Source organism: Cyrtonyx montezumae, unplaced genomic scaffold (assembly GCF_038088225.1).
Source record: "Cyrtonyx montezumae isolate F1298 unplaced genomic scaffold, pur_monq_1.0 scaffold_34, whole genome shotgun sequence".
Lineage (NCBI taxonomy): Eukaryota > Metazoa > Chordata > Aves > Galliformes > Odontophoridae > Cyrtonyx > Cyrtonyx montezumae.
The window spans coordinates 427840-452303 of NW_027072039.1; the positions used below are offsets into that span (position 1 = coordinate 427840).

A 24464-nucleotide genomic window follows, 5' to 3' on the forward strand; every position below is an offset into this window, starting at 1 on the left:
CCTGGTTATCTGGAGAGGTCCCACAAGATTGGAGGCTTGCCGATGCGACTCCCATCTACAAGAAAGGCAGTAAGGAAGACCTGGGGAACTACAGGCCTGTCAGCCTGACCTCGGTATCAGGGAAAGTTATGGAGCAGATGATCTTGAGGGAGATCACACGACACGTGCATGGCAACCAGGGGATCAGACCCAGCCAGCACGGGTTCACAAAGGGCAGGTCATGCTTGTCCAACCTCATCTCCTTCTATGACTGGGTGACCAGACAGGTAGATGAGGGAAAGGCTGTTGATGTAGTCTACCTGGACTTCAGCAAGGCCTTTGACACAGTCTTTCACAGTATTCTCCTGGGGAAACTTGCAGCCTGTGGTGTGAATAGGTTGTAGGGCAGATAATTCAAAAGGATGGAATGAAGAAGAGATATGGTGGAGGATGGTATATATAAAGCCTTATAGAAATAAGTGGTACACAGAGTACTGGTAAGTAAAAGGTGGCTCACCTTCTAAAATGGTTGAGGCTTGCTGATAACTGCAGCAGGAGCAGGGATGTGATCATCCCCCTGTACTCAGCTCTGGTGCAGCTGCACCTTGAGTACTGTGTTCAGTTTTGGGCCGCTCAGTATAAGAAAGACATTGAGGCCCTGGAATGTGTTCAGAGAAGGGCAACAAAACTGGTGAGGGGTCTGGAGCACAAGTCTTATGATGAGCAGCTGAGGGAGCTGGGATTGTTTAAATCTGGAGAAGAAGAGGCTCAGAAGAGACCTTATCACATTCTACCACTCCCTGAAGGGAGGTTGTGGTGAGGAGGGGGTCTGCCTCTTCTCCCTGATAACTAATGACAGGGTGAGAGGGAATGGCCACAGGTTGCACCAGGGAAGATTTACATTAGATTTGAGGAAACTTTTTTTTCTCTGAAAGAGTGGTCAGGCACTGGAACGGCCTGCCTAGGGAGGTGGTTGAGGCACCATCCCTAGCGCTGTTCAAGAAGCATTTAGATGAGGTGCTAAGGGATTTGATTTAGTAGCTTAGTGGGTAGGGATGGTGATAGGAGGATGGTTGGACTAGATGATCTTGTAGGTCCTTTCCAACCTAATGTATCTATGAATCTATGTATGTGGTATGCCACATATTGAACATATGAAAACATACGAATGTATGAAAAAACATACGAACGTATGAAAACATACGTATGAAACACATATGAAACGTATTTGTTTCTCTCATCGGTGTGCGTGTTTGGTGGAAAAATCCCCAATGCACAAAGTGCTGTAAATAGAGGGAATACCTGCTTGACGTAACTCACTGGCACATCAAGTTACTCTATTGGTTTTTGCAGCTTCGCTGCCTTCCATCAGCCAACAAACTCCTGCTCAGAGGTATCAGTAAGCTGTTTTACCACAAGGAATGTGTAATAGCCCAACAATATGCCAATTGACAGTCGAAAATGCATTACAGCCAGTATGAAAAGCTAGACCACACATCATTATTACATGGATGCTATATTAAATAGCAGCAGAAAAAGAAGAGTCTAAAAGACATTTTTTTGCTCATCTGGTAGGTAGTCCAATCTGTTGGTTTATAAATAGAAGATGGAACTCAGCTCCCCAAGGAAATATTTAGGATGGAAAATTACATCTCACTATTCAGCTGCATATCTTCAAAATAGTACCTCCTCATGCGCAGACATTAAATGATCTGCAAAATTAGGGACCATCAACTGTTTGCAACTGCTTTTGGGTATAACTACTCAAAAAGCTATACCCTCTATTCCAGCTACTCAAAGGAGACCCAGATCTATCCTCTAAAAGACAATTAACACTAAAAGCACTACAGTGCTTAGACTCTGTAATAACATAATTGCAACACCAATACAGCCATCGTGTTTGTTTGTCCCTTTGAGTATCTCTTGTAATAATATCAACGTCCTATCAACCATATAGTTAATGTCAATGGGATAACTCAAGAAAAGAGCCTCTCATTATCCTTGAATGGATATTTTTCCCACATGTTTTCAAAAACTATTACATCATGAGTGGAGATGTTTGCAATGCTAATACAGCAAGGTCAGCATTGTTTACAAATTTTACAAGCTTCTGATCCTGATTGTACCTGCTACAAAAAAAGATCTAGACTCTGTTCATGCATTCACTCACTTTGCAAACTGCTATGGCTGATAATAGCAAACAACCTCCACTCATCCCCCTAAACATCAGTTACTGCATAATTTGAGTAATCTAATACTAAAAATATTTTGCATTCACATGTTTCAATACCTAATGCTGTTACTGTATTTAAAGACAGCTCTGGCAAGACACACCAAGCAGTGGTTCTCTGGCATGCAACTGCTACACAATGGCAGTCTAACATGCATATTGTCAATGGGTTACTTCAAGTTGTAGAGCTTGCTACAGTGGCTCAAGCCTTTCAAATTTTTGCAGAACAAAAGCTTATTATATTAATGGACTCTTTGTACGTTACAGGTATCATTCAGCAAATTGAAGGGTCTTTACTTAAGTTCACAACCCTGCTTTGTTTGCACAGCTCAAGCAAGTTTTGCATTATGTCTCTCACCATACTCTCCCTTATTTTATTATGCATATTTGATTACACACTACATTGCCTGGTCCATTAACTGAGGGCATCTGTAAGGCTGATCAAGCCACAGTTTCCTTTGCTACCGCTCAATTATTTCAACAGGCACGACTCTCCCATCAATTTTTCCATCAGAATAGGAGAGCCTGACAGAAACAATTCTAAGTGACAGCGGATCAAGCTTGTAACATTATTCTAACGTGCCCAAACTGCCGGGTAATTGCCCCTCTGCCTCAAATAGGGACAAATCCCCATGGCACAGTACATCTTCAACTCCGGCAAACAGATATCACTCACTTCATGAATTTGGCCATCTAAAACATGTGCATGTAACAATAGATACCTTTTCTTCTTACATGTTTGTCACAGCACATACAAGTGAATGCAGTCGTGATGCCTGTAAACACTGGTTATCTGCTTATGCTGCTATGGGGATCCCAGATACTACAAAAACATACAGTGGACCTGCTTATACTTCTAAGGTCACTAAAATGTCAGTGAAGTTTTCCTCCGAGAATGGAGTTAGACATGTTACAGGCATTCCTTATTCTCTCACTGGACAAGCTATCATTGAACGTGCTCATCAAACATTGAAACGTATTTTTAATAAACAAAAAAGGGGAATACAGGAGACACGCCACAAAAAAAGGTTATGTAAAGCTTTGCTTGTGCTGAATTTTTTGAATCCTGATCGTACAGATATAACTTTAGTAGACCATCATTCCGGGGCCTCCCTAATACTCAAGGAATGGCCGATGGTTAACATTTGGAATATGGTAACAGGGCATTGGGAAGGTCCCTTACCACTGATAACTTGGGGTCACGGATATGCTTGTGTTTCCACAGTGACTGGCACCACATGGGTTCCAGCACGATACGTTGGGCCTTATTTCAAAGCAGAAAATAGCATTCAACCCTCATAATAACTGGGATTATGTATTTATTTATTGTTATTGTTTTGGAATTTTATTGTAAATAAAATATGGGTGCCATAGTGAGTGACAACAGCTGGATTACCCACTAGAGAAAATCACAATAACACAGGTAATGGTATGACAAATGGGGGCAATTTTCCTGTGTTACCAATATAACCATAAGAATTAGAGTTACTAGGCCTTATTTAGATTGTTGTGTCCTTCTTCTAGTTTTAGTAGCAAGTTAAACATAAATTGAACAGGATTTGATGTTACCAGTGCTGAATCTATAGGAATAGCTATTCTAGTATTATTTATCTTTTTATTATCAGTTATGATATTTTTAGCCTATTAGTTAGCCTTTTCTTAATTCACCAAGACAAAACCTGGAAATGAATCCCAGGCAAAGGGATGACCCTGTACTATAGAGCATTTCACTCTTTTTCATCCACTAATAGGGATTTTAAAAATATGACCATGCATCACTTGAGATGAAAGTACACGCTACCTTGCTTTGATTCAACATATGATTCTAATACAGAATTCTGGAATATTGCCCAACAGATATTTTAGTTCACTGGTCCCTTCAATTGACACTTATATGAGTGACCTAAATACCCCTGACTGAAGAATTATCTTGGGATGGAACAAAGTGTTCTGATACTTTTGAGAGAACTGATATTTATGGCTATTCTGTTTAGTATGGATAGCTAACCTTAGTAATTTATTTTATTTCACAAGCAGATGCTCCGCTTGAGCTATTACAGGGTAAATAACTCCCAAGGATAGTACTTCACAAAAAATAACATAGGCAATGATATAATTTGAATAGATCTATAGAAAGAACATACAAACAATACAAAAGAAAAGATAGCGCACCTTCAGGATAACAAGGCTTACAGGGGACTCTACATAGGAGGGATCTCTAAGAAGAGATCCTTCCTGGGTGGTGGTCAGCCCTTAAATGGGGGTTTGGGAGAGGTGGAGCTAGGCTCCACCCCTTCCAATCACACAGGTATATCACCTCCACCTGTGCCCCCCATGGCTGACTCAGTGCTCACCTCAGGTGACCAATCAGTGGTTCAGGCCGTGATTCAGCAGTTTCCATACAGCTATATATCATGCACTGGCCACACAGATGTGGTGTACAAATGGAAAAAGCTCTGCAGGCCCTGAAAAGAGTAAAAGCAGGAGAGAATCTGTGATGGGTGAGACAGGAAATGTGCACTTTGAAGCAGAGTACAGCATTGCTGGCACTACCTATTGCATCCACCTCCGGCATGTTCCTTTTATTTCTCCTTTCTAGAGGTTTGCCATTTCTCAAGGGTCAATAGCTAATAATGCACTATCTTACGGAGTTTCTACTTCCTGCTAACAGGATTACCTAAAATGGATACCTCTGTGTGTGCGAGCGTGCTTATGTTGACTAAAACTCTAACCCTCTGTATTGCTCTGAATGCATAGTTTGCTTGCCTCTGCTCCTGAGACATCCTTTCTGTCAGATCCAAACATACCCTGAAACAGCACCGCTCAAGCTTTAGCCACACTCACCAAATGAGGATTTTAGCTGGCTAAGGAAAGCAATACCACTACTGATGCTCTAGCAGGCTTGCCTACTGATGTTGATTCTATCCAACATGCAACTTTACAACATCGTACCACCATTGATTTTCTGTTATTAACCCTAAAATACGTGTATGGGAACTGTTGAATTAGGGCCTGAAACATTGATTGATCACCTGAGGTGAGCACTGAGTCAGCCACAGGAGCCCAGGTGAAGGCAATTCACATGTGTGACTGGAAGGGATGGAGTCTGGCTCCACCTCTCCCAGACCCCATTTAAGGGCTGACCACCATTACAGAGGGATCTTTTGGTGGGGATTTCTCTTCTGTGAAGTTTTAGGCAAGCTTTGTTCTTTAGCAATGTGTGAGCCCTTCCTAGTTTATTGGGTGTCCTTTTAGTGTTTTATTTATCTATATGGAAGTGTATTGTTTATCTTCATTGTATCGTGTAGGTACTGTTTGTTTAGGGTGTTCTTTCTACAGTTTAGTTGTGTGTTTTTTAGAAGCTTATTTTGTTTGAACCTTAGGGGGCATGCAGATGTTAATATTTTTGTGCATACAAAAATTTAGTGTTTTTTTTTTCAGTTACTGATACTTGTAGAATAGGATTATCCAGGATTCCTTTCCTGGTTGTAGGATTTTGTGCCATAGGTGAAACATATGTTTGTTCTTTTCAAGATAGGTTTATTATTATTTCTTGTAACTTTGTTGTGATTGTCTTGTTTCTTATGTTCAGCATGTTAATTATTGAAGCCTTGATTAAGTTGTGATAATGTAAATGCATTTGGCAATGCTGTTATGAAGTGTTATGCTGAATGGAAGAGAGACTTCTAAATTGCATGGATGGTATGCTCTGTATGAGGTGTGGTCATTATTAATGTGATTGTGTTATTATATTGTAGTATATTAATAGTTCCATAATAAACAAAGGGGGAATTGTGGGAATGCAAACTGGCCTGTAAGCCTTTGGCATTTTTGATGGATAAAGTAGGCACAGGGCTCCTTGGCTGTGAGAAGATGTACTTTCAGAACAAATCTCTCTCTACTCTCAGAGAGTTTCATTAGAAAACTCACCTGTACTGCAGGTGCTGTGCTAAAAAACAAGGCCTTGAAATCCAGACTGCCTGTATTCTGGGATGTTTGTCAAAGTTTCTGTGTTGCCAGCTTGCTTCAGGAAAGTGGGGAGAAAAAAAAGCTTTTTCTTGTAATACTGTTCTTCAAGGGATTGCATTCCATCGTTTTTTCTCTTTTAATGCTCAGAATGTACTGGGCCTTAATGAAGTTTGCCAGTCTGATCCATTGAACTATATGTATAAGTGGTTAATTGAAAACATTGATGGAGATACCTACCTGTTATTTGCATACAATGTGGCATACAACTGGAGTGGAGGTGGAGCCCTCAACAAGACTACTGTCAGTAACATCACAAGCTGTTGCACAAAGAGCAATGTGGGCAGCTGCTTAAGCATGAGGGCTGCCCATACAACTATTGGATGTTGTCTAGGCATGTTAAGGCTGCGGTGCTTGCTCCAAGATGAGTCAGAGATCATTGCCCGCAACAACAGCTCATCTTGCTGGAGGACACAATCCTCTCCAGCAATGGCAGGTCGATTACATTGAGCTTCTCCCTCAGTCTGAGGGGGCAAGATATGCCCTGATCTGTGTCAACACAGCAAGTGGGCTGATGGAGGCCTATCCAATGCCAAGTGCTCTTTGCTAACCAGGCATTTATCATCAAGGCACTCATTAAGTTGATGGCTGGCTATGTGACACCTCAAAATCATCGAGAGAGACCAAGGGACTCAATTTACTGGTGCAATGGTGCCATACTGGGCAGAAGAAAACAAGATGGAACGTTGAGTCCACCTGCCATATAGTGTGATGGGGGCAGGCCTTATTGGACACTATGATGGTATTCTCAAGGCTGCCCTGAAGAGAGACTCTCAGTCCCTGCAGGGGTGGACAAAGAGACTCTATGAAACCCTGTGGGACCTGAATGAAAGGCCTAGAGATGGCAGACCCAGTGCCCTTGAGATGCTATAGACAACATGGGCCTCCCCTCTTAGGATCCAAATTGAGGGCACTGACAATCAGTTAAGACCCCAAATTGGTAATGGTGGTAACCTTCTGTTCCCTGCCCTTGGGAGTTTAGAACCTGGTACCCATAGAATAGAATGACTCTGGAAAGTGCAAGTAGGACCAAAATGGTGTGGCCTACTTGCACCTTGGGGTTGACAATTGGATGTGATAAAAATAAGTTCTGTACTTGTTAATCAAACTGACTCGAGACAGTTGTCAGTGTTTTTCAGTGTTTTTTTCTGAGTTATGTACTTTGTAGAAGTCTCAAAATAGATATTAAAATATTGTCTAAAACTTTGTAGTTTGTGCGAATTGGAACCACAGTGCTTAGTTCTAACACCTGGACAATGAACAACAGATAGCAGCGACCTTCTAAGAAACTGAAAAAAAAAATGTGAAAATCTCTTAAGTATGTGTGATTGGAGCTGAAGAGGAGGACTACGGCCCTTTTCATTTCAATCACCAGGAGGCTGAGAATGACCCCCACGTAACAGCCAGTGCAGCCCAGAAAGAGAAAGATAAAGCATGAATGCAGAGATAAGAGACAATAAAAAGAGGGATCGGGAGGCCCCTGTTGCGTGCCTCTGGTGGAGTGGAGACTCCTGGCCGCCCAGCGCTGTTTTGCTTGTTTATTGCTTGCTCAATAAATTCCTTACTATTGGCAACGGTGTGTATTGTTCTTTTCACACCTATAACATTGGTGGTGGGGGGTTTGGTAGTTTTTCCAGTAATTGGTACGTGGCCTACTGACATTGAGGTTAACGCTCTGGTTTTCATTGCTAAGGGGAACCTTCATCGTGTCCTTATGGCTGATCAGAACCCCCCCACCCTTTGGTACCTGGTATAGTTATGCAATCACTGATATCTAGCCAAAGGGTGTGGTACAGATGGCTGGGACGTGCCCTAGTGCAAGTTGAAGTGTTGACCCAAGACAGGAATATTGCTTGTATCTTGCCGTGTTGGGCTGACCTCCCCTTCTTGGTACCTTTGTAATCTCTGTACTACTCCCCATGATTCTTTGGAGTGTCTAGGATCAATCAAAGTACTACAGTGTTTCTGTGAGATCAAGAACAACACCTGGTGATGGCCTATATGGGACTGGTGGCACATAAGATGGACCTGAACCAAGTAACTGCATGCCTCCAGTGTCACCTTTGAGCACTGGTCTATGAGAAAACATGAACCTCAACCACGGACCAATCTTCTTATACTGTGTATCACGACAGGCAAATTGTGTAAGTGCTGCAATGCATTGGGTCTCTGTAGTAGAAAATACTCACCCTCTGGTTCAGTCATTGGTTCTTGCTGTGAAGGGGTGGAGTTTATGGCAACTGCTGAGTCACAGTCTGAACCTCTGGTTGAGTTCTCTAAGCTGAAAGGGAGAGTCTCTGGGGTAGTGTCCAGACTGAGAGGTAGAATATCCACGTCCATAAAGAGAGTCTCCTAGTGAAGAAATAGTCTCTAATCCAAAAGAGTGTCTCAGAGCCAAAAGGGAGAATCTCCCTGTTGAGAAGGTGAGTCTCCTAGTCAAGAAAGAGAATCTCCAAATCATGCAAGAGACACTCTCCATGATGAGGAGAATCTCCAATTTGAAACAAAGGATCTCCAATCCAAGAAAGACACCTTCTAATCTGAACTGGACACCCTTTGAAATGAACAAGACACCCTCCAAGCCAAACAAGACACTCTCTGAGTCAAGCTGGAGAGAAAGTGCATCGAAACTGAGCAAACTGATCAATCACAGGAGTCACCAGAATGCCAGTTGCCCCTGTAAGAGGACAGGAATTGAAACAAGCATCACCTCGTTTAGAACAGAAGAGAGGAAGAAGATACTGTAAGAGGAGAGAGTAGAGGAAAGAGATCCAGGTGAGTGGCACCTACTGGCAGGGGAAGAGCCCTTAACAAGACCACAGTCTTTATATTTCTGGGGTGAATGGAGGCTCCAAAGAGATGACTATGTTGGAGGCTGAAATAAGCCTCACTGGTAAAGATTGGCAAAAGCACAATATTGTGACTGGTGCAGGGGCTCCATGTATACTTGGTATTGATTACCTCAGAAGGGGGCATTTCAAATATCCCAAGGGGTATTGATGGGCTTTTGGAATAGCTGCTGTAGACACAGATGACATTAAGCAGCTGTCTGCTTTGCCTGGCCTGTCAGAAGGGGTTGCTACAATTGGAATAGCAACTGGTGCACAGACGGCAGTACCGCACTAACAGGGATTCCTTGCTCCCCATTCATAACTTGATCCATCAGCTACAGAGCCAGGGAGTGATCAGCAAAACTCACTCACCTTTTAACAGCCCCATATGGCCAGTGTGTAAAGCTAGTGAAGAATGGAGGCAGATGGTAGATTACCGTGGCCTGAATGAAATCACACCCCCACTTAGTGCTGCTGTGCCAGACATGCTAGAACTGCAGTATGAACTAGAGTCAAAAGCAGCCAAGGGGTATGCCACCACTGACAATGCTAATGCCTTCTTTTCAATTCCTTTGGCCACAGAATGTAGGCCACAGTTTGCTTTCACAGATTCACAGAACTGTAGGGGGTTGGAAGGGACATCTAGAGATCATCTAGTACAAACCCCTTGCCAAGGCAGGATCCCTAGACCAGGTTGTACTGGTAGACATTCAGGTGGGTCTTGGACATCTCCAAAGAAGGAGACTCCACAACCACTCTAGGCAGCTTGTTCCAGTGCTCCATCAGCCTCATTGTGAAGTTCTTGCGCAAATTCATGTGGCACTTCCTATGCTTCAGTTTGTGGCCATTTCCCCTTGTCCTATCACCACACACTGCTGAGAAGAGTCCAACCTCATTCCTTTGCCTCCCACTCCTTAGATATTTATAGAAGTGGCTCAGATCCCCTCTGAGTCTTCTTTTTTCAAGGCTGAACAGACCCAGGTCTCTCAGCTTTTACTCATAAGGGAGGTGTTCCACACCCTTTATTATCTTTGTGGCCCTCCACTGGACACTTTCCAGGAGATCCCTGTCTTTTTTGTACTGGGGAGCCCAGAACTGGACGCAATACTCCAGGTGAGGCCTGACCAGGGCAGAGTAGAGGGGAAGGATCACCTCCCTTGACCTGCTGGCCACGCTCTTTTTAATGCATCCCAGAATGCCATTGGCCCTCTTGGCCATGAGAGGACACTGCTGGCTCATGGCCAGCCTGTCATCCACCAGGACACCTAGGTCCCTCTCCTCAGAGCTCTGCTCCAGCAAGTCATCCCCCAACCTGCACCAGTGCATGTGGTTATTCCTCCTTAGGTGCAAGACTCTACATTTGATCTTGTTAAACCTTATCCGGTTCCTCTCTGCCCAACTGTCCAGCCTGTCCAGGGGCATTCAGTCTACCTGGAACCGTTTGCCTCAGGGTTTGGAAACACAGTCCAACCATTTCCCATGGGTTGATCCAAACTGCATTGGAACAGGGTGGTGCTCCTGAGCACTTACAATACATTGATGATATCATTGTGTGGGGCAATACAGCAGGGGAAGTTCTCAAGAAAAAAGAGCAAATAATCCAAATTCTTCTGCAAGCTGGTTTCACTATTAAGTGAAAGAAAGTGAAAGGAAACACAGAAAATTCAGTTTCTAGGAATAAAGTAGCAAGATGGACATAGTCTCATCCCTACAGATGTGATTAACAAAATCACTGCAATGTCTCCACCCACTAGTAAGGCAGAGACCCAAGATTTTTTGGGTGTAGTTGGCTTATGGAGAATGCACGTTCCAAAGTCTAGCCTCATTGTGAGCCCCTTTTATCAGGTGACGTGGAAGAAATATGACTTTGCATGGGGGTCTGAGCAGCAGCAGGCTTTTGAGCAAATGAAGCAGGAGACAGCCTGTGCCATATCCCTGGGGCCAGTACAGATGGGACATGATGTAAAGAACATCTTCTACACTGCTGCTGGAGAAAAAGGTCACACGTGGAGTTTGTGGCAAAGAGCCTGGAGAAAAATGAGGGCAACTCCTTGGATTCTGGAGTCGAGCATACATGGGGTCCAAAGAGTGCTACAGTCCAAGTGAGAAGGAGATATTAACTGAATATAAGGGGATTTGGGCTGATTCTGAAGTAATCAGCACTGAAAAAAATCTCCTAGCAACTCGGCTGCCAGATAGATGAATTATGTTGTATTGTGGGGAAGCATCACGAATGGAAAGCTCCTGTATAGAGCCTCGCATGACGAGTTGCAGAGGCCATTGAAAGAAACAGAGAATCAAGTCAATTTGCAGAGGTAAAGGCTGTAAAACTGGCCTTAGATGTGGCTGAACGAGAGAGGTGGCCAATGTTTTATCTTTATACTGACCCATGGATGATGGCAAATGACTTATGGGAGTAGTTGGTGCAGTGGGAACAAAATAGATTCATAGATTCATAGATATATTAGGTTGGAAAGGACCTACAAGATCATCTAGTCCAACCATCCTCCTATCACCATCCCTACCCACTAAGCTACTAAATCAAATCCCTTAGCACCTCATCTAAATGCTTCTTGAACAGCGCTAGGGATGGTGCCTCAACCACCTTCCTAGACAGGCCATTCCAGTGCCTGACCACTCTTTCAGAGAAAAAATGTTTCCTCAAATCTAATCTAAATCTTCCTTGGAAGACTTACCATGAAGGGGTAAACCTATTTGGACTGCTGAACTGTGGAAAGACATTGCTGCTCAAATAAAGAATATGGTTTTAGAGGTGCGCCATGTAGATGCTCATGTGCCCAAGAGTCGGACTACTGAAGGACAAAAAAACAACAATCAAGTAGATAAAGCTGCCAAATTTGATGTGGCTCAAGTAGACTTGGACTGGCAACATAAGAGTGAATTATTTTTAGCTCGGTGGGCCCATGAGACCTCGGGCCATCAAGGAAGAGATGCAACATATAAGTGGGCTAGAGACCGAGGGGTGGACTTAACTATGGATGCTATTGCACAGGTGATCCATGACTGTGATACATGTGCCATAATTAAACAAGCCAAGAGGATTAAACCTCTTTGGGGGGAAGGGCTATGGCAGAAGTATAAATACGGGGAGGCATGGCAGGTTGATTATATTACCTTGCCACGATCTCGCAATGGTAAGCGTTATGTGCTCACCATGGTGGAGGCAACTACTGGGTGGCTTGAAACATATGCAGTACCCCATGCTACTGCCTGAAACACCATCTTAGGTCACGAGAAACAAGTCCTATGGTGACATAAATGTCCAGAAAGAATTGAGTCAGATAATGGAACTCATTTCAAAAGTTCTCTTGTAAATACTTGGGCCAAAGATCATGGCATCGAGGGGATTTATCATATCCCCTATCACGCACCAGCTTCTGGTAAAATTGAAAGGTACAATGGGTTGTTAAAAACAATGTTGAAAGCAATGGGTGGTGGGACATTTAAGCACTGCCTTGTTGGAAGAAGCCACCTGGTTGGTCAACACTCGAGGATCCATCAGTTGCGATGGTCCTGCCCAATCCAGCTCTCTACCTACTATAGAGGAAGATAAGGTCCCTGTAGTACATGTAAAGAACATGTTGGGAAAAGCGGTGTGGGTCCTTCCAGCTTCTGGAAAGGGCAAACCTCTCCGTGAAACTGTTTTTGCTCAGGGACCTGGGTCCACTTGGTGGGTGATGCAAAAGAATGGGTGTAAAGCAAGCAAAGGCAGTGACAGAGCCTTTATTTGAGGTAGAGGCGCTAAAGAAAGAGATATAAGGGGAATGAACTCACCCCTCCCGGTGACCATTTAGTTAAGGAACGCAGCTGCCTCTCGTTCGAACACTGGCGCACCAGAAGGAAGGGAGCCAGGGAGGCGGGGGGAAACCCGCGCAGGCTCTGAGTGTATCTGTGCTCCCAGAAGCACCGTCGAGAGGGAGAGAGGGGGAGGACTGGTGGACCTGGGCTCCTCAGGTCACTCAGATGCTCATTGACTGGTTCAGGCTGTGACCAGGCAATTCCACTACAATGGGGATGTTCAATGTGTACCTCAAGGGAATTTGATGTTGGTGGAGTGCTGTGGAAAACTGGCTTAGGGAAGGAGGTTGTGTGTGCTTATCTTTGTAGCAGTGCAAACAAAAAAGCACGTTCAGATCACTGGATTTTGAGAAGTGGTGCACCGTTGACCGGGCAACTATGAGGGAGTAAGTTTGCAGTGGAACCAGATGGCCCTGGTATGTGTGGGAAAAGAAGAACTAATTGGACACTACTTATCTCGCAAGGACAGAGCAAGAACCACTGCTTAACAATTATTCTAAAAATAGCATGTGTTCAAGGGGTATAAAAGTATGTAACCTGCGCAATAAAGTTGGCTCAGCTGCACAATCATATTGATGTCTCTCTGAGTCCTTGCATCGGCATCTTAGAAGATCATTCTGATGCGGCCGTGGCTCATCCTCCTGGGGTCACCGCAACATCTGGCGCCCGAACAGGGACCCTGAAGCCACTGCCGAGCTTGGGACGTGAGGAAGGTGACCGGTGCTTCACAGATGGTTGGCACCGCAGCATTCTAAACAATGTAAGTTTTGCGGTAGCTGGAAGTGGGGTCGCAACCTGCCTTCTGTGCCACCATGGAGTGGGAAGCTGCGGAGAAACTGCTTCTACATATACTCTAGTAGAGGCAAGCAGGTATCTCCAAAAGGCATTTCAGAGCTGATAAAATGGGCCTGAAAAAATGGACATTTATCAGAGGTTGCACTGATATTCAGTGTCTCTGAATGGCATGAGATTGGAAATCATATGTGGAACGTAGTTACAGAAGATAAAAAGGAGGGAAAACAATTAGTATCGCTAGGCCCAACCTGGCGGGCCATTATCAATAGCTTGAACCATATGCAGGCAGAGTGTCAAATTGCAGCAGCGGCTGTCCAAGCCCTGTCTGCTCCCTCCATTCCAACTACATCTGCGACGAGTACAATAAACCTGTTAGACTTTCCATCACCAGGCATAGGGCACCCCGTTTGTTCAATAGCAGCCCAAGTAAAAGCGGCATTGGAATCTTCTTCTGTAGAGGGCAGAGAGGGGGTTCAGTCTGGTGAAATGACTGGTACTGAACAAGTAAAGGAGCAGGATAGCCCTAATTCGGAAGTGCTCAAACTAACTCGACAGGGAAGGGCAAATTCTTCTGATTGTTCCCCATGCCTCCCCCCTCCGCCCCCGCCGACGCCCCTTAGCATGGGAAGCTGCTCCTGCCGGGACTCGATCTCGGATTCCACCCTCACCCCCGCCCAGGTAGCAGGGAACTCGACACCTTCTGCTGCACCCCTGCTTCCTTCCCCCTCCTCCACCCTGCATCATTGCCGCTCGTCGCTCCACCCCACCCTCTCCCCGCAAGCTGCCCCCCTCCGCACCCCCCCCCTTCCGCAAGCCGCTATCATGCCACCCTCGGAAACAGCCTGACGGAGAGACTCATACAAATCAGGCGCAGTTAGAAGAGGATATAAAATCCCAAAAAGAACGACTTCGGCAACTGGAGCTTAAGATTGCAACACCTGCGGCGCCGGGGTCTCAGATGGCCATTCCATCCGCTCCACTATTGCCGATACCACCGGCAGGGACCTGGCCAGTGGCTTCTCGTTGGTCTGGAGTTATACGGGACGCAATATTAGACGGGGAATGGCAAGCAGCCTCCCGTGTACTGTGTCCAGTCATCTATGATCAGGCTGGTGCGGCTCGATGGGAGTCACACGACTGGAAGCTATTGCAGCAGGCGAGAAAGACTGTTACTGAATACGGTTTAAAATCTGAGGCGTCTAAACAAATTATTCAGTGGATTTTTACTGCAGAAGTTTTGTTACCACTTGATGTCAAAAATATTGCGCGTTTGTTATTAACCCCTTCTGAACTGCTTTTATTCAATCAGGAATGGGCAGATCGGGCAGGTAAAGTCACGGCGACAACTCGTCAGCCCAATGATCCCCTTTATGGTCTTACCACTGATATGCTGATATGTGCTGGGTAGTACAGTAGTGGGGAGGTTCAGCTCACATTCCCAAGGAATTTTCATCAGTTATCTGCCCAACTAGCCCTAGAAGCTATTTTTGCTATACCGGCTGGAAAGAGAGAGCCAGCTTTCGCTTCTGTGCGTCAAGGGGTAACTGAGCCTTTTACATATTTTGTTGATCATATGTGGATTGCGATTCGTGATAGTGAATTACCAGAGGAGACAAAACAGCAATTATTTCAAGTAATGGTTCATGATAATGCTAATGCGGCTACCAAGTCAATTCTTGCGACCCTTCCAAAATGTGTGTCAATAAAGATTATGTTACAACGCAAAGCGAGAATAGAACAGAGACAACAGGCATCACATATTGCCGCTGCTGTGCAAGCAGCAATAGGCAAAGGTGGGAAACAATCACGAATTTGGGAAACCATTAAATGCTATAAGTGCAGATCGCTTGGACATATGAAGCGTCAGTGTACAAAACAGGTATGGTGTGATAAATGTAACCAACCTACACACGATTCCAAAACCTATAGGAAGCAGGGAAACGGGAAGTGCAGCATGAAACCCTGTCGCGCAGAGACACAAATATCGGGGCCATGGGAACAGGATATCTCGATATCCACCGTCCACAAACCTAAGGAAGCCTTGGAGTGGATGTGGCAATAGCAGTAGATGTTCATTTAACAGATACACAGGTGCAAAAGGTTCCATTAGATGCTGTGGGACCACTATCTACCACTTGTAAACTACATGCGATACTAATGGGACAGTCCTCTCTCAGGGTATCACATGTAGTTCTAATACCAGGGGTAATTGATGCCGATTATAAAGGGGTGATTTATGCTATGGTTTTTACAGTTAACCCTCCAATCTTTATCCCTAAAGGGACTCGAATCGGGCAATTTATCCCCATCCTGGCCACTCCTCAGAATCCTGGAATGGACTGTGAGCGGTCAGGTGCTTTCGGTTCCACAGGGGCAACGGTCTGCTTAGTCACTGATCTAGGGGAGCGACCTACCATCAGTGTCTCATTATGCTATCAATTAAAACAGATTCAGGTAACAGCATTGCTCAATTCTGGGGCTGACATTTTGATTGTGGCAACAGACAAGTGGCCCTTGGATTGGCCGACAAGGGTAGTAGCTGGAGTTAGCGGGGTGGGTGGTGCAGCTAAAACTAAACAGGCTGTTAACCCTGTAACAGTAAAAATAGTACATGAGAGACCAGTGCCATGCTTGGTGCATGTAGCCCCTCTGCCTGGAGGATTACAAATGTTGGTTGGACGAGACATACTCAGTCAATTGGGTGTGCAACTAACAAATCAAAATTTAGGATAGTGGCCACTGTTGTGCCGCCACCGATTCCTCTTAGTTAGAAAACTGACGAGCCAGTATGGGTGGAACAGTGGCCTATGACAAAAGAGTGCATCGAAATAACACGACAGTTGGTTCAAGAACAAATGATGGCCGGGCATATTCGTCCCTCTAAAAGCCCCTGGAATACTCCAATCTTTGTAATCCTTAAAAAATCTGGAAAATGGCGTTTGCTACATGATCTCCGAAAAATTAATTATCAGATGGAGGATATGGGAACCTTACAACATGGTATGCCATCCCTATGTATGTTGCCCAGAAACTGGCATATACTGATCATAGACCTTAAGGATTGCTTTTTTACGATTCCTATAACAGAGCAAGATTGTAAACGTTTTGCCTTCTCAGTACCTGCTGTAAACAAAATGCAACCTGCACAGAGATACGAATGGGTTGTTTTGCTGCAAGGCATGAAAAATTCTCCAACGCTGTGTCAACTTTTTGTAGCTATGGCGTTGGTACCAATCAGGCAACAAAATCCTATCACTATTATCTACCATTATATGGATGATATCCTTTTTTGCCAACAGGAACCATTCACAAAACAATGGGAAAAAATCATTGTTGCACGTCTTAAGGAGTTCAGCCTTAAGGTAGCTCCTGAGAAGGTTCAACGGTCAAGTCCTTATTTGTATCTTGGTTGATCTTTGTCTGACGCAATGATTTGACTGCAAATTGCAGAGCTTGATGTGAATGTGCACAATGTAACTGATTTACAAACAGTTCTGGGCCATATACAGTGGTTACGACCTACAGTAGGGATTACGAATCGTCACTTAGAACCATTGGTAAAATTGGGAAAAATTTTTTTTAAAAGGAAGCTAAAAATTTTTTAAAAGGAAGCTAAAAATTTTTTTTAAAAGGAAGCTACGGATACATTGCAGGAAATCAGCAAAATAATCAAAGCAGGAATATCTTATAGGTGTTGTCCAGACCTTAGGTTATCGGTTGTTATCTATGTCCAAAGTACTCATGCCTTTGCAGTTGTTCGTCAATGGCAAAAAGAAAAGGGGGATGTGGGGGATATTAGGCAGCAATGTCTACAATGTCTAAGAAGGATGCCATTGACAAACAAAGAGAAAGGCAATGACAGATTACCTATATCTAATAAGCTGAGAGAACATCATTCACCACAAAATTATTTTCTTTTAGAATGGGTGTTTCCTGCTGTTCAACCAAAGTCATCACTTTTGACACGAACAGAGATGGCAGCTTTACTCATCGTTCAAGTTCGAGAGCGTGTGGTTGCTATTTCAGGGAGAAAGCCTGATGACATCAGTCTGCCGTTCGCAAAAGTTTGGTTAGAATGGACACTACGACATTCAACACTACTAATTAGTGCCCTAGAGGGGTGTGGTGGTGTTATACATACATTGATGCCTTCCGCAAAGATAGCTCAATTTTTAGAGAAAATGCAGTGGGTAAAGCCCCCATTACAATCAGATCTACCAGTCAGGGGAGGACAGTTTATATTGATGCAGGAAAAAAGGCAAAGAAAGCAGTGTGTACATGGTGGGATGGTACATGGAAGCACCGTTATGTGCCCATAAAGGCTGCTGATTCTCTACAAATTGCAGAGTTGAAGGCTGTCCTATGGGCATTTGAGAATTGGTGCAATGAGCCCCTAAATCTAGTCACTGATTCCGTGTATGTTGGTGGCATCTGTAAAAGAATTGAGGACTCCTACTTGAGGGAATCGAGAAATGAGGAGTTAGCGTCGCAGTTTATCAGATTACATGATCTACTACGAGCTAGAGAGCACCCATATTGTGTGATCCACATCAGAAGTCATCTCACAGAATTCGGTTTAGGGGAAGGAAACATGTTAGCAGACAAATTAGTAACTACTGTTCCAGTGAATTTGTTTGAGGCAGCCAAAATATCACATGAAGCTTTTCACCAAAATGCCAAAGGATTGCAGAGGCACTTTCATATCAGTCAAGCTGATGCAAGATAGATTGTGCAAACATGTCCACAATGCAGTCATCATAATGGAGGTCTTGGTATAGGGACTTACCCCAGAGGCTTAAAAGCTTTAGAAATCTGGCAGAGTGATATTACCCATATTGTAGAATTAAATGACATTTAAATGACATTTAAAGTATGTACGTGTCAGTATTGATACCTTTTCAGGGATGTTGTGGGCTACTGCTGAGACGGGAGAATCAACAAAACATGTAATGTGGCATTGGAGAGCAAGCTTTGCAATTATGGGTGTACCTAATACTATCAAGACAGATAATGGACCAGCCTATTGATCAAAATCCATTCAAGACTTTTTGCAGAAATGGGGTGTGCAGCATTTATTTCGTATCCCACACTCTCCCACAGGTCAAGTGATTATTGAACGAGCACACACTACTTTAAAAATACAGATATCTAAGGTATCGACAACTCTAAATATCCATGAACATTTGTATCAAGCTCTATTTGCTTTGAACTTTTTATTTATCTGAGGGGATGCCACTAATCCCCCTGTTGTAATACATCACTCTGGTATTAGCCTACGATCAATCCAAAGATTGCCCAAAGTTCAATATAGGGATCTGACGACAGGAGAATGGTCCGGACCAGCCACACTAATCTTCTCCGGTAGGGGTTATTCTTGTGTCTCTACAGATCATAATGGACTGATTTGGATTCCTGCTCACTGTGTTCGCCCTTGGCATGACCAGAAATAACTGCAATTCGTTGCATGGATCAACGGAAAAACATGAGTACCTTACATGGATTCCAGCATGATACATTTGGCCTTATCTCAAAGCAGAAAATAGTATCCAACCCTCATAAGGACTGGGATTGTGTGTTTCTTTCTTATTGTCTTTTTTTTTTGCAAATTGTATTTGTTGATAACTTATGTATGCCATAGTATGTGATGAGAAACAGCTGGATCAGCCACTGAATGGTATCTCAATAATAACACTGATTATGGAATGACAAAAATGAGTAATTTTTCTGTGTTACCAAAGTAGCCTTTAAAATTAAAATTATTAGGCATTATCTAGGTTGCTGTGTGCTTCTTCTATTTTAGTAGTAAATCGAATGTGAATTAGATAGGATTTGATGTTACCAATGTTAGAGTCTATGGAAATAGCACTTTTCCTGTATTAAGATCGCACAGTTATGATGTTATTAGCCTATCAATTAGCTACTTTGTTAAGACAAACCTGAAAAAGCATCCTAGGCAAAGGAATGATCTTGTTTTAGAATGATCACTTCTCTTTCAATTCATTAATCAAGATAGTTCTTCATAATTATGCATCACATGAGATAAAAGCACACTATCTTACTTCAATTCGACATACGATTCTAACAGAGAAATATTGCTCAACAGATATTTAAGTTCACTGATTCCTTTAATTACCACCTATATTAGGAACTTAAAAGCCCCTGACAGAAGAATGATCTTGGGAAGGAACAAAGTATTCTGATAGCTTTAAGGCTACTGATATTTATGACTGTGAGTATCTTTAGATAGAGCTAACCTTGGTAGTTTATTCTGTTTTGCAAGCAGGTGTTCCTTTTGGATTCTGCATCATGCACTGGCCACGCATATGCAGTGTACAAATGGAAAAATTTTACAAACTCTGTGAAGAATTAAAGCAGGAGGAAATCTGTGATGGGTGAGAGGAAAAGTGCACCTTGAAGCAGGGGACGCCTTGCTAGTACTGCCTTTCACATCCACCACTGGCATGTTCCTTTTCTCTATTCTTTCTGGTGATTTGCCATTTCTCAAGGGTTAATAGCTAATAATGCACTTGTTTATGGAGTTTCTGCTTTGTGCTTACTCCTATCTGAAAATAGATGTCTGTGTGTTTGAGTGTATGTTGACTTAAATTTTAACCCTTTGTGCTACTCTGAATGTGCAGTCTGCTTGCTCCTGTTCTTGAGATGTCCTGTTTCTCAGATCCAGCATACCCTGAAACAGCACCAAGTTTTAGTCACAGTCACCAAGTTAGGATGTTAGCTAGCAAAGGAAAATTATACCACCAGTGATGCTCTAGCAGGTTTACCCACTGATGTTGATTCTATCTGACAGGCAACTTAACAAAGTTGTGCCACCACTGATCTTCCATTATTAACCAAAGGTATGATGGTGAAGATTTTAAGGGCACGTGTTATATGAATCTTAGGGAACATTAGAAAATCACTATATCAAAGTATATAAAAATCAAAAGATTCTTCCTAATCAGTTACTGAGTCACACAGAATGATACCCTCACGGACTCTTTTTCAGGTTGCAGGAACTTAAGCCGTAGGTAGAATATATGTTTGTTCTTTTGTTAATAAGTTTAATAGTATTTCTTGTCATTATGTTATGATTGCCTTGTATCTTTTCTTACATTCAGCATGTTAACTATTGATGCCTTGACTAAGTTGTGATAACCTAAATGAACCTTTCAATGCTGTTACAAAGTTTAACACAAAATGAAGAAATCTATAAATCAGGTGGTTGGGATGCTGTGTACTAATGCAATTTGTGTTACAATTTTGCAGTAAATTTATACTTGGCATTGTAAAACGCTTACTGTCCAAACTATCTTCTGCTGTTTTGTTAGCGCAAAATAAAAAGGGGGGAATTGTGGAGAACTGGCTTAGGGAAGGAGGTTGTGTGTGCTTATCTTTGTAGCAGTGCAAACAAAAAAGCACGTTCAGATCACTGGATTTTGAGAAGTGGTGCACCGTTGACCGGGCAACTATGAGGGAGTAAGTTTGCAGTGGAACCAGATGGCCCTGGTATGTGTGGGAAAAGAAGAACTAATTGGACACTACTTATCTCGCAAGGACAGAGCAAGAACCACTGCTTAACAATTATTCTAAAAATAGCATGTGTTCAAGGGGTATAAAAGTATGTAACCTGCGCAATAAAGTTGGCTCAGCTGCATAATCATATTGATGTCTCTCTGAGTCCTTGCATCGGCATCTTAAGAAGATCATTCTGACGCGGCCGTGACTCATCCTCCTGGGGTCACCGCAACAGAGTGTAGTCAGTAATTCCATGTATATACATGTATATATGTTGTGTGTGTGTGTGTATTTAATGCATGTTAATCATTTTTCCTCTCTATATATATCAGGCATGATGTAGTGATGTGGAATAAGGGGTGGAATGTCATGGTTTTATGATTTTTGGTATTGGTATTCCACATCATAACTTCATGTAGTGCATTTGGAGTTAAAGAGTTAATCCTCCAGCTCCGTGGATCATTGATAGTTACGGATATGCCTGTCTCAGTAGTGAAAAACTACATTCCCCAGAGGACTTTGCGATGCTTTGCATTTTTACGTGTTTATGCTCAGAGGGAAAGATAAAAACTGTCTGCGGTCACGGGACTCTCTCTTTCCTTTGGGATCGACTCAGCAGCAGGTGCTTGCTGCCGTCTCGCCTTCAGCATTTAGCATAAGGTCTTCGGTTTATTGGACACTCTCTCTTGCTCACTTTATTTGATTTATTAGCCTCAATTCCAATTATTTTGTACTATATTGTGTTATTTTGTTTTCTGATATCCTATTTAGTAAATTAGCTTTCCTCCTCAGGTCATTGCTGCTGTTTTGTTTCTAGGCCCATCTCCCTTTTCCCTTTTCCCTTTTCCCTTTCCCCTTTCCTGGGGCGTGGGTCCGTGGGTCCCCTGCACCAATCATCATGGAATCAGACCAAACCAGCCCGTAAACTGTTGACACTCTCCCATTTTACTTGATTTATTAGATTCACTTCCATTTTTATTATATTTTGTAGTTATCTTGCATTCCTTTCATATTTTGTATATATTTTTTTCTCCCTTAGCTCATTGCCAGTGTTTTGGTTTTAGGTCCATCTCCCTAACTTTCCCTCTTCCCCTTTATCTTGGTCCTTGGGTCCCCCCATTACATTTAGTCATGGAATTGGTCTGAAATGTTCCAGGACTGTGTCAAAGATTTAAGTAATGACTAATGCTTGCTTTGAACATATTTCACCTTCGCTGGAAAAAAAATCACCCAGACTATTTATCCATTCTGCAAGGACATTAGTTGTGAAAACAAATTTGGCTGTTCAATCCTCAACAAGTGTCATGGTTTCTTGTTTTTTGTTATTGGTATTTACCATCATAACATCATGCAATGCACTGGGAGTTAAAGAGTTAGTGCTCCATTTCTGTGAACTGTCAATATTTCTGGGTACCTGGTTCCCAGAAGAGAAGAACTACATCTTCCAGAAGACTTTCACTGTTACGTTTCTGTTTTCCATTTAGAGGGAAAGATAAAACTGCTCACAAGTCATGAGACTGTCCTTTCTCTTACTGCTCCTCTCGGCAGTGCATGTTCCCTATCCATCTTGTCTTTAGCATTTTCAGCATTAGAGTAAGGCCTTCTGTTTTGGACACTCTCTCTCTCATTTATTTCGTTTATTACCTTCAATCCCAAATAACTTCTATTTCTACTATTATAACTAGTAAATTAACTTTAGTCCTCAGATTGTTGCCACTGTTTTTTCCTTTTTTATTATTATTATTCCTTTATTCCTTTTCCTCTTTGTCATTCCCCTCCCCCCCTTTTTTCAGGTCAGTGAGCCTGTGGGCCTGCTGTTCCTCTGACATGGACACAGATAGATCTAGAGATATCTCCGTGACAACAAGGAAGTTACTTATTCCAGGAAAGATTGTGGAATACTTGTGAAAGACAAAAACTGTTTTTCTTTTTCTTTGTCTCAAAGCTTGCTTCATAAGGCCTTTCTAATGATAAGACTAACTGACAACTGCAAATTATCTAGATGGGTGTTACATAACCGGCAATCCTTTGTATACAGTGTTTACATTTGAAAGCACTTCTTTGGAGGTGTTTTGCTCATGAGTGTTTACTGGCGGAAGATCTGGCCTATGACCAGATAACTGGTATGGGAGACTGGGGAATGATACCACTGTATCCTGTGAAGGGAAGATACAATTTGGCATTTCCCTACCCCTCTCTTATCTGCTGGGAAGGCCCAGAAAATGGGAACAAAAGAGTTCCTGTGGAGATCCAAAAAAGCCAGGTGCTGCTTCTCCAAAAAGAGCTGACTTGACCACCTTGGTCGAAGTTATACCTTTGTTAAGATTTTACACACTTCACACATGCAGAGAGACAGAGAGAGAAAAGAGAGAAAAAAGGAGGGAAAAAGAAGTTATCATCGTCAATCAAACAACACAGTCTCCAATGACCCATTGCTACAGGAAATCAGTGCCTGAACTAGGAACCTCACTGGACCTACGGTGGTGATTCTCACTCTCTTGCTTTCTACCAAGACTCCTTGCTTTTTATCTCTTTTCTATCGCCCTTCTTCCCTTACCAATATCCATAAGCAACTAGGATTTGTAATAAACTGGTTGGGCTAACATTTGACCCATAGTGTCTTAATCTTGCCATTGAGTATACATATACATATACTTATATTGAAAAGAACCTCTTCTCCCTCCTATAAATTGGAGTAGGACAATACTGCATGTACATAAGATAGTGTATATGTTTAGGCTTACCTTGGTTAGCATTTGCACCCTGAGGCAAAGCACTGGTTAAACTGGGCAGCTCATTTCCATGATTTCCATCCTCCCATGGACAAACATCCACACAGTTCCATTTTTTCAGCTGTTTTAGCCAATTGGTCTTCTGTTCCAACTTGCAGTGAGGATTTAAGACTATACACATCCACAGAACACCTGATATAAAAACAAATTGCTAAATTGTATTTTCTGTTAAATATGTAGCACTCAATAACTAATTCCCAACTTCTATACTGTAATACTTTCCAACACCCCCAGGTCCTTTTCCTCTGTGCATTCTTCAAGCCATTCTGCCCCAAGCCTATAGCATTGCATGGGGTTATTGTGGCCAAAGTGCAGGACCCGGCACTTGGTCTTATTGAACCTCATCCCATTGAGCTCAGCCCAGCTGTTCAGCCTATCCAAATCCCTCTGAAGGGCCTCCCTACCCTCAGGCAGATTGACACATCCTCCCAACTTGGTGTCATCTGCAAACTTACTGAGGGTACACTCAATTCCCTC

General features: G+C 43.0%; 1 protein-coding gene across 1 annotated transcript in view; it reads right to left on the bottom strand.

Moving 5' to 3' along the window:
• Positions 1-24464, bottom strand: part of LOC136054130 (zinc finger SWIM domain-containing protein 6-like) — a 497031-nt gene that overhangs the window by 219202 nt on the left and 253365 nt on the right. The window contains exon 5 of the mRNA XM_065745211.1: positions 23940-24119. Within this exon, the coding sequence (XP_065601283.1) occupies positions 23940-24119 (180 nt within the window). The remainder of the gene's footprint in view (positions 1-23939; positions 24120-24464) is intronic.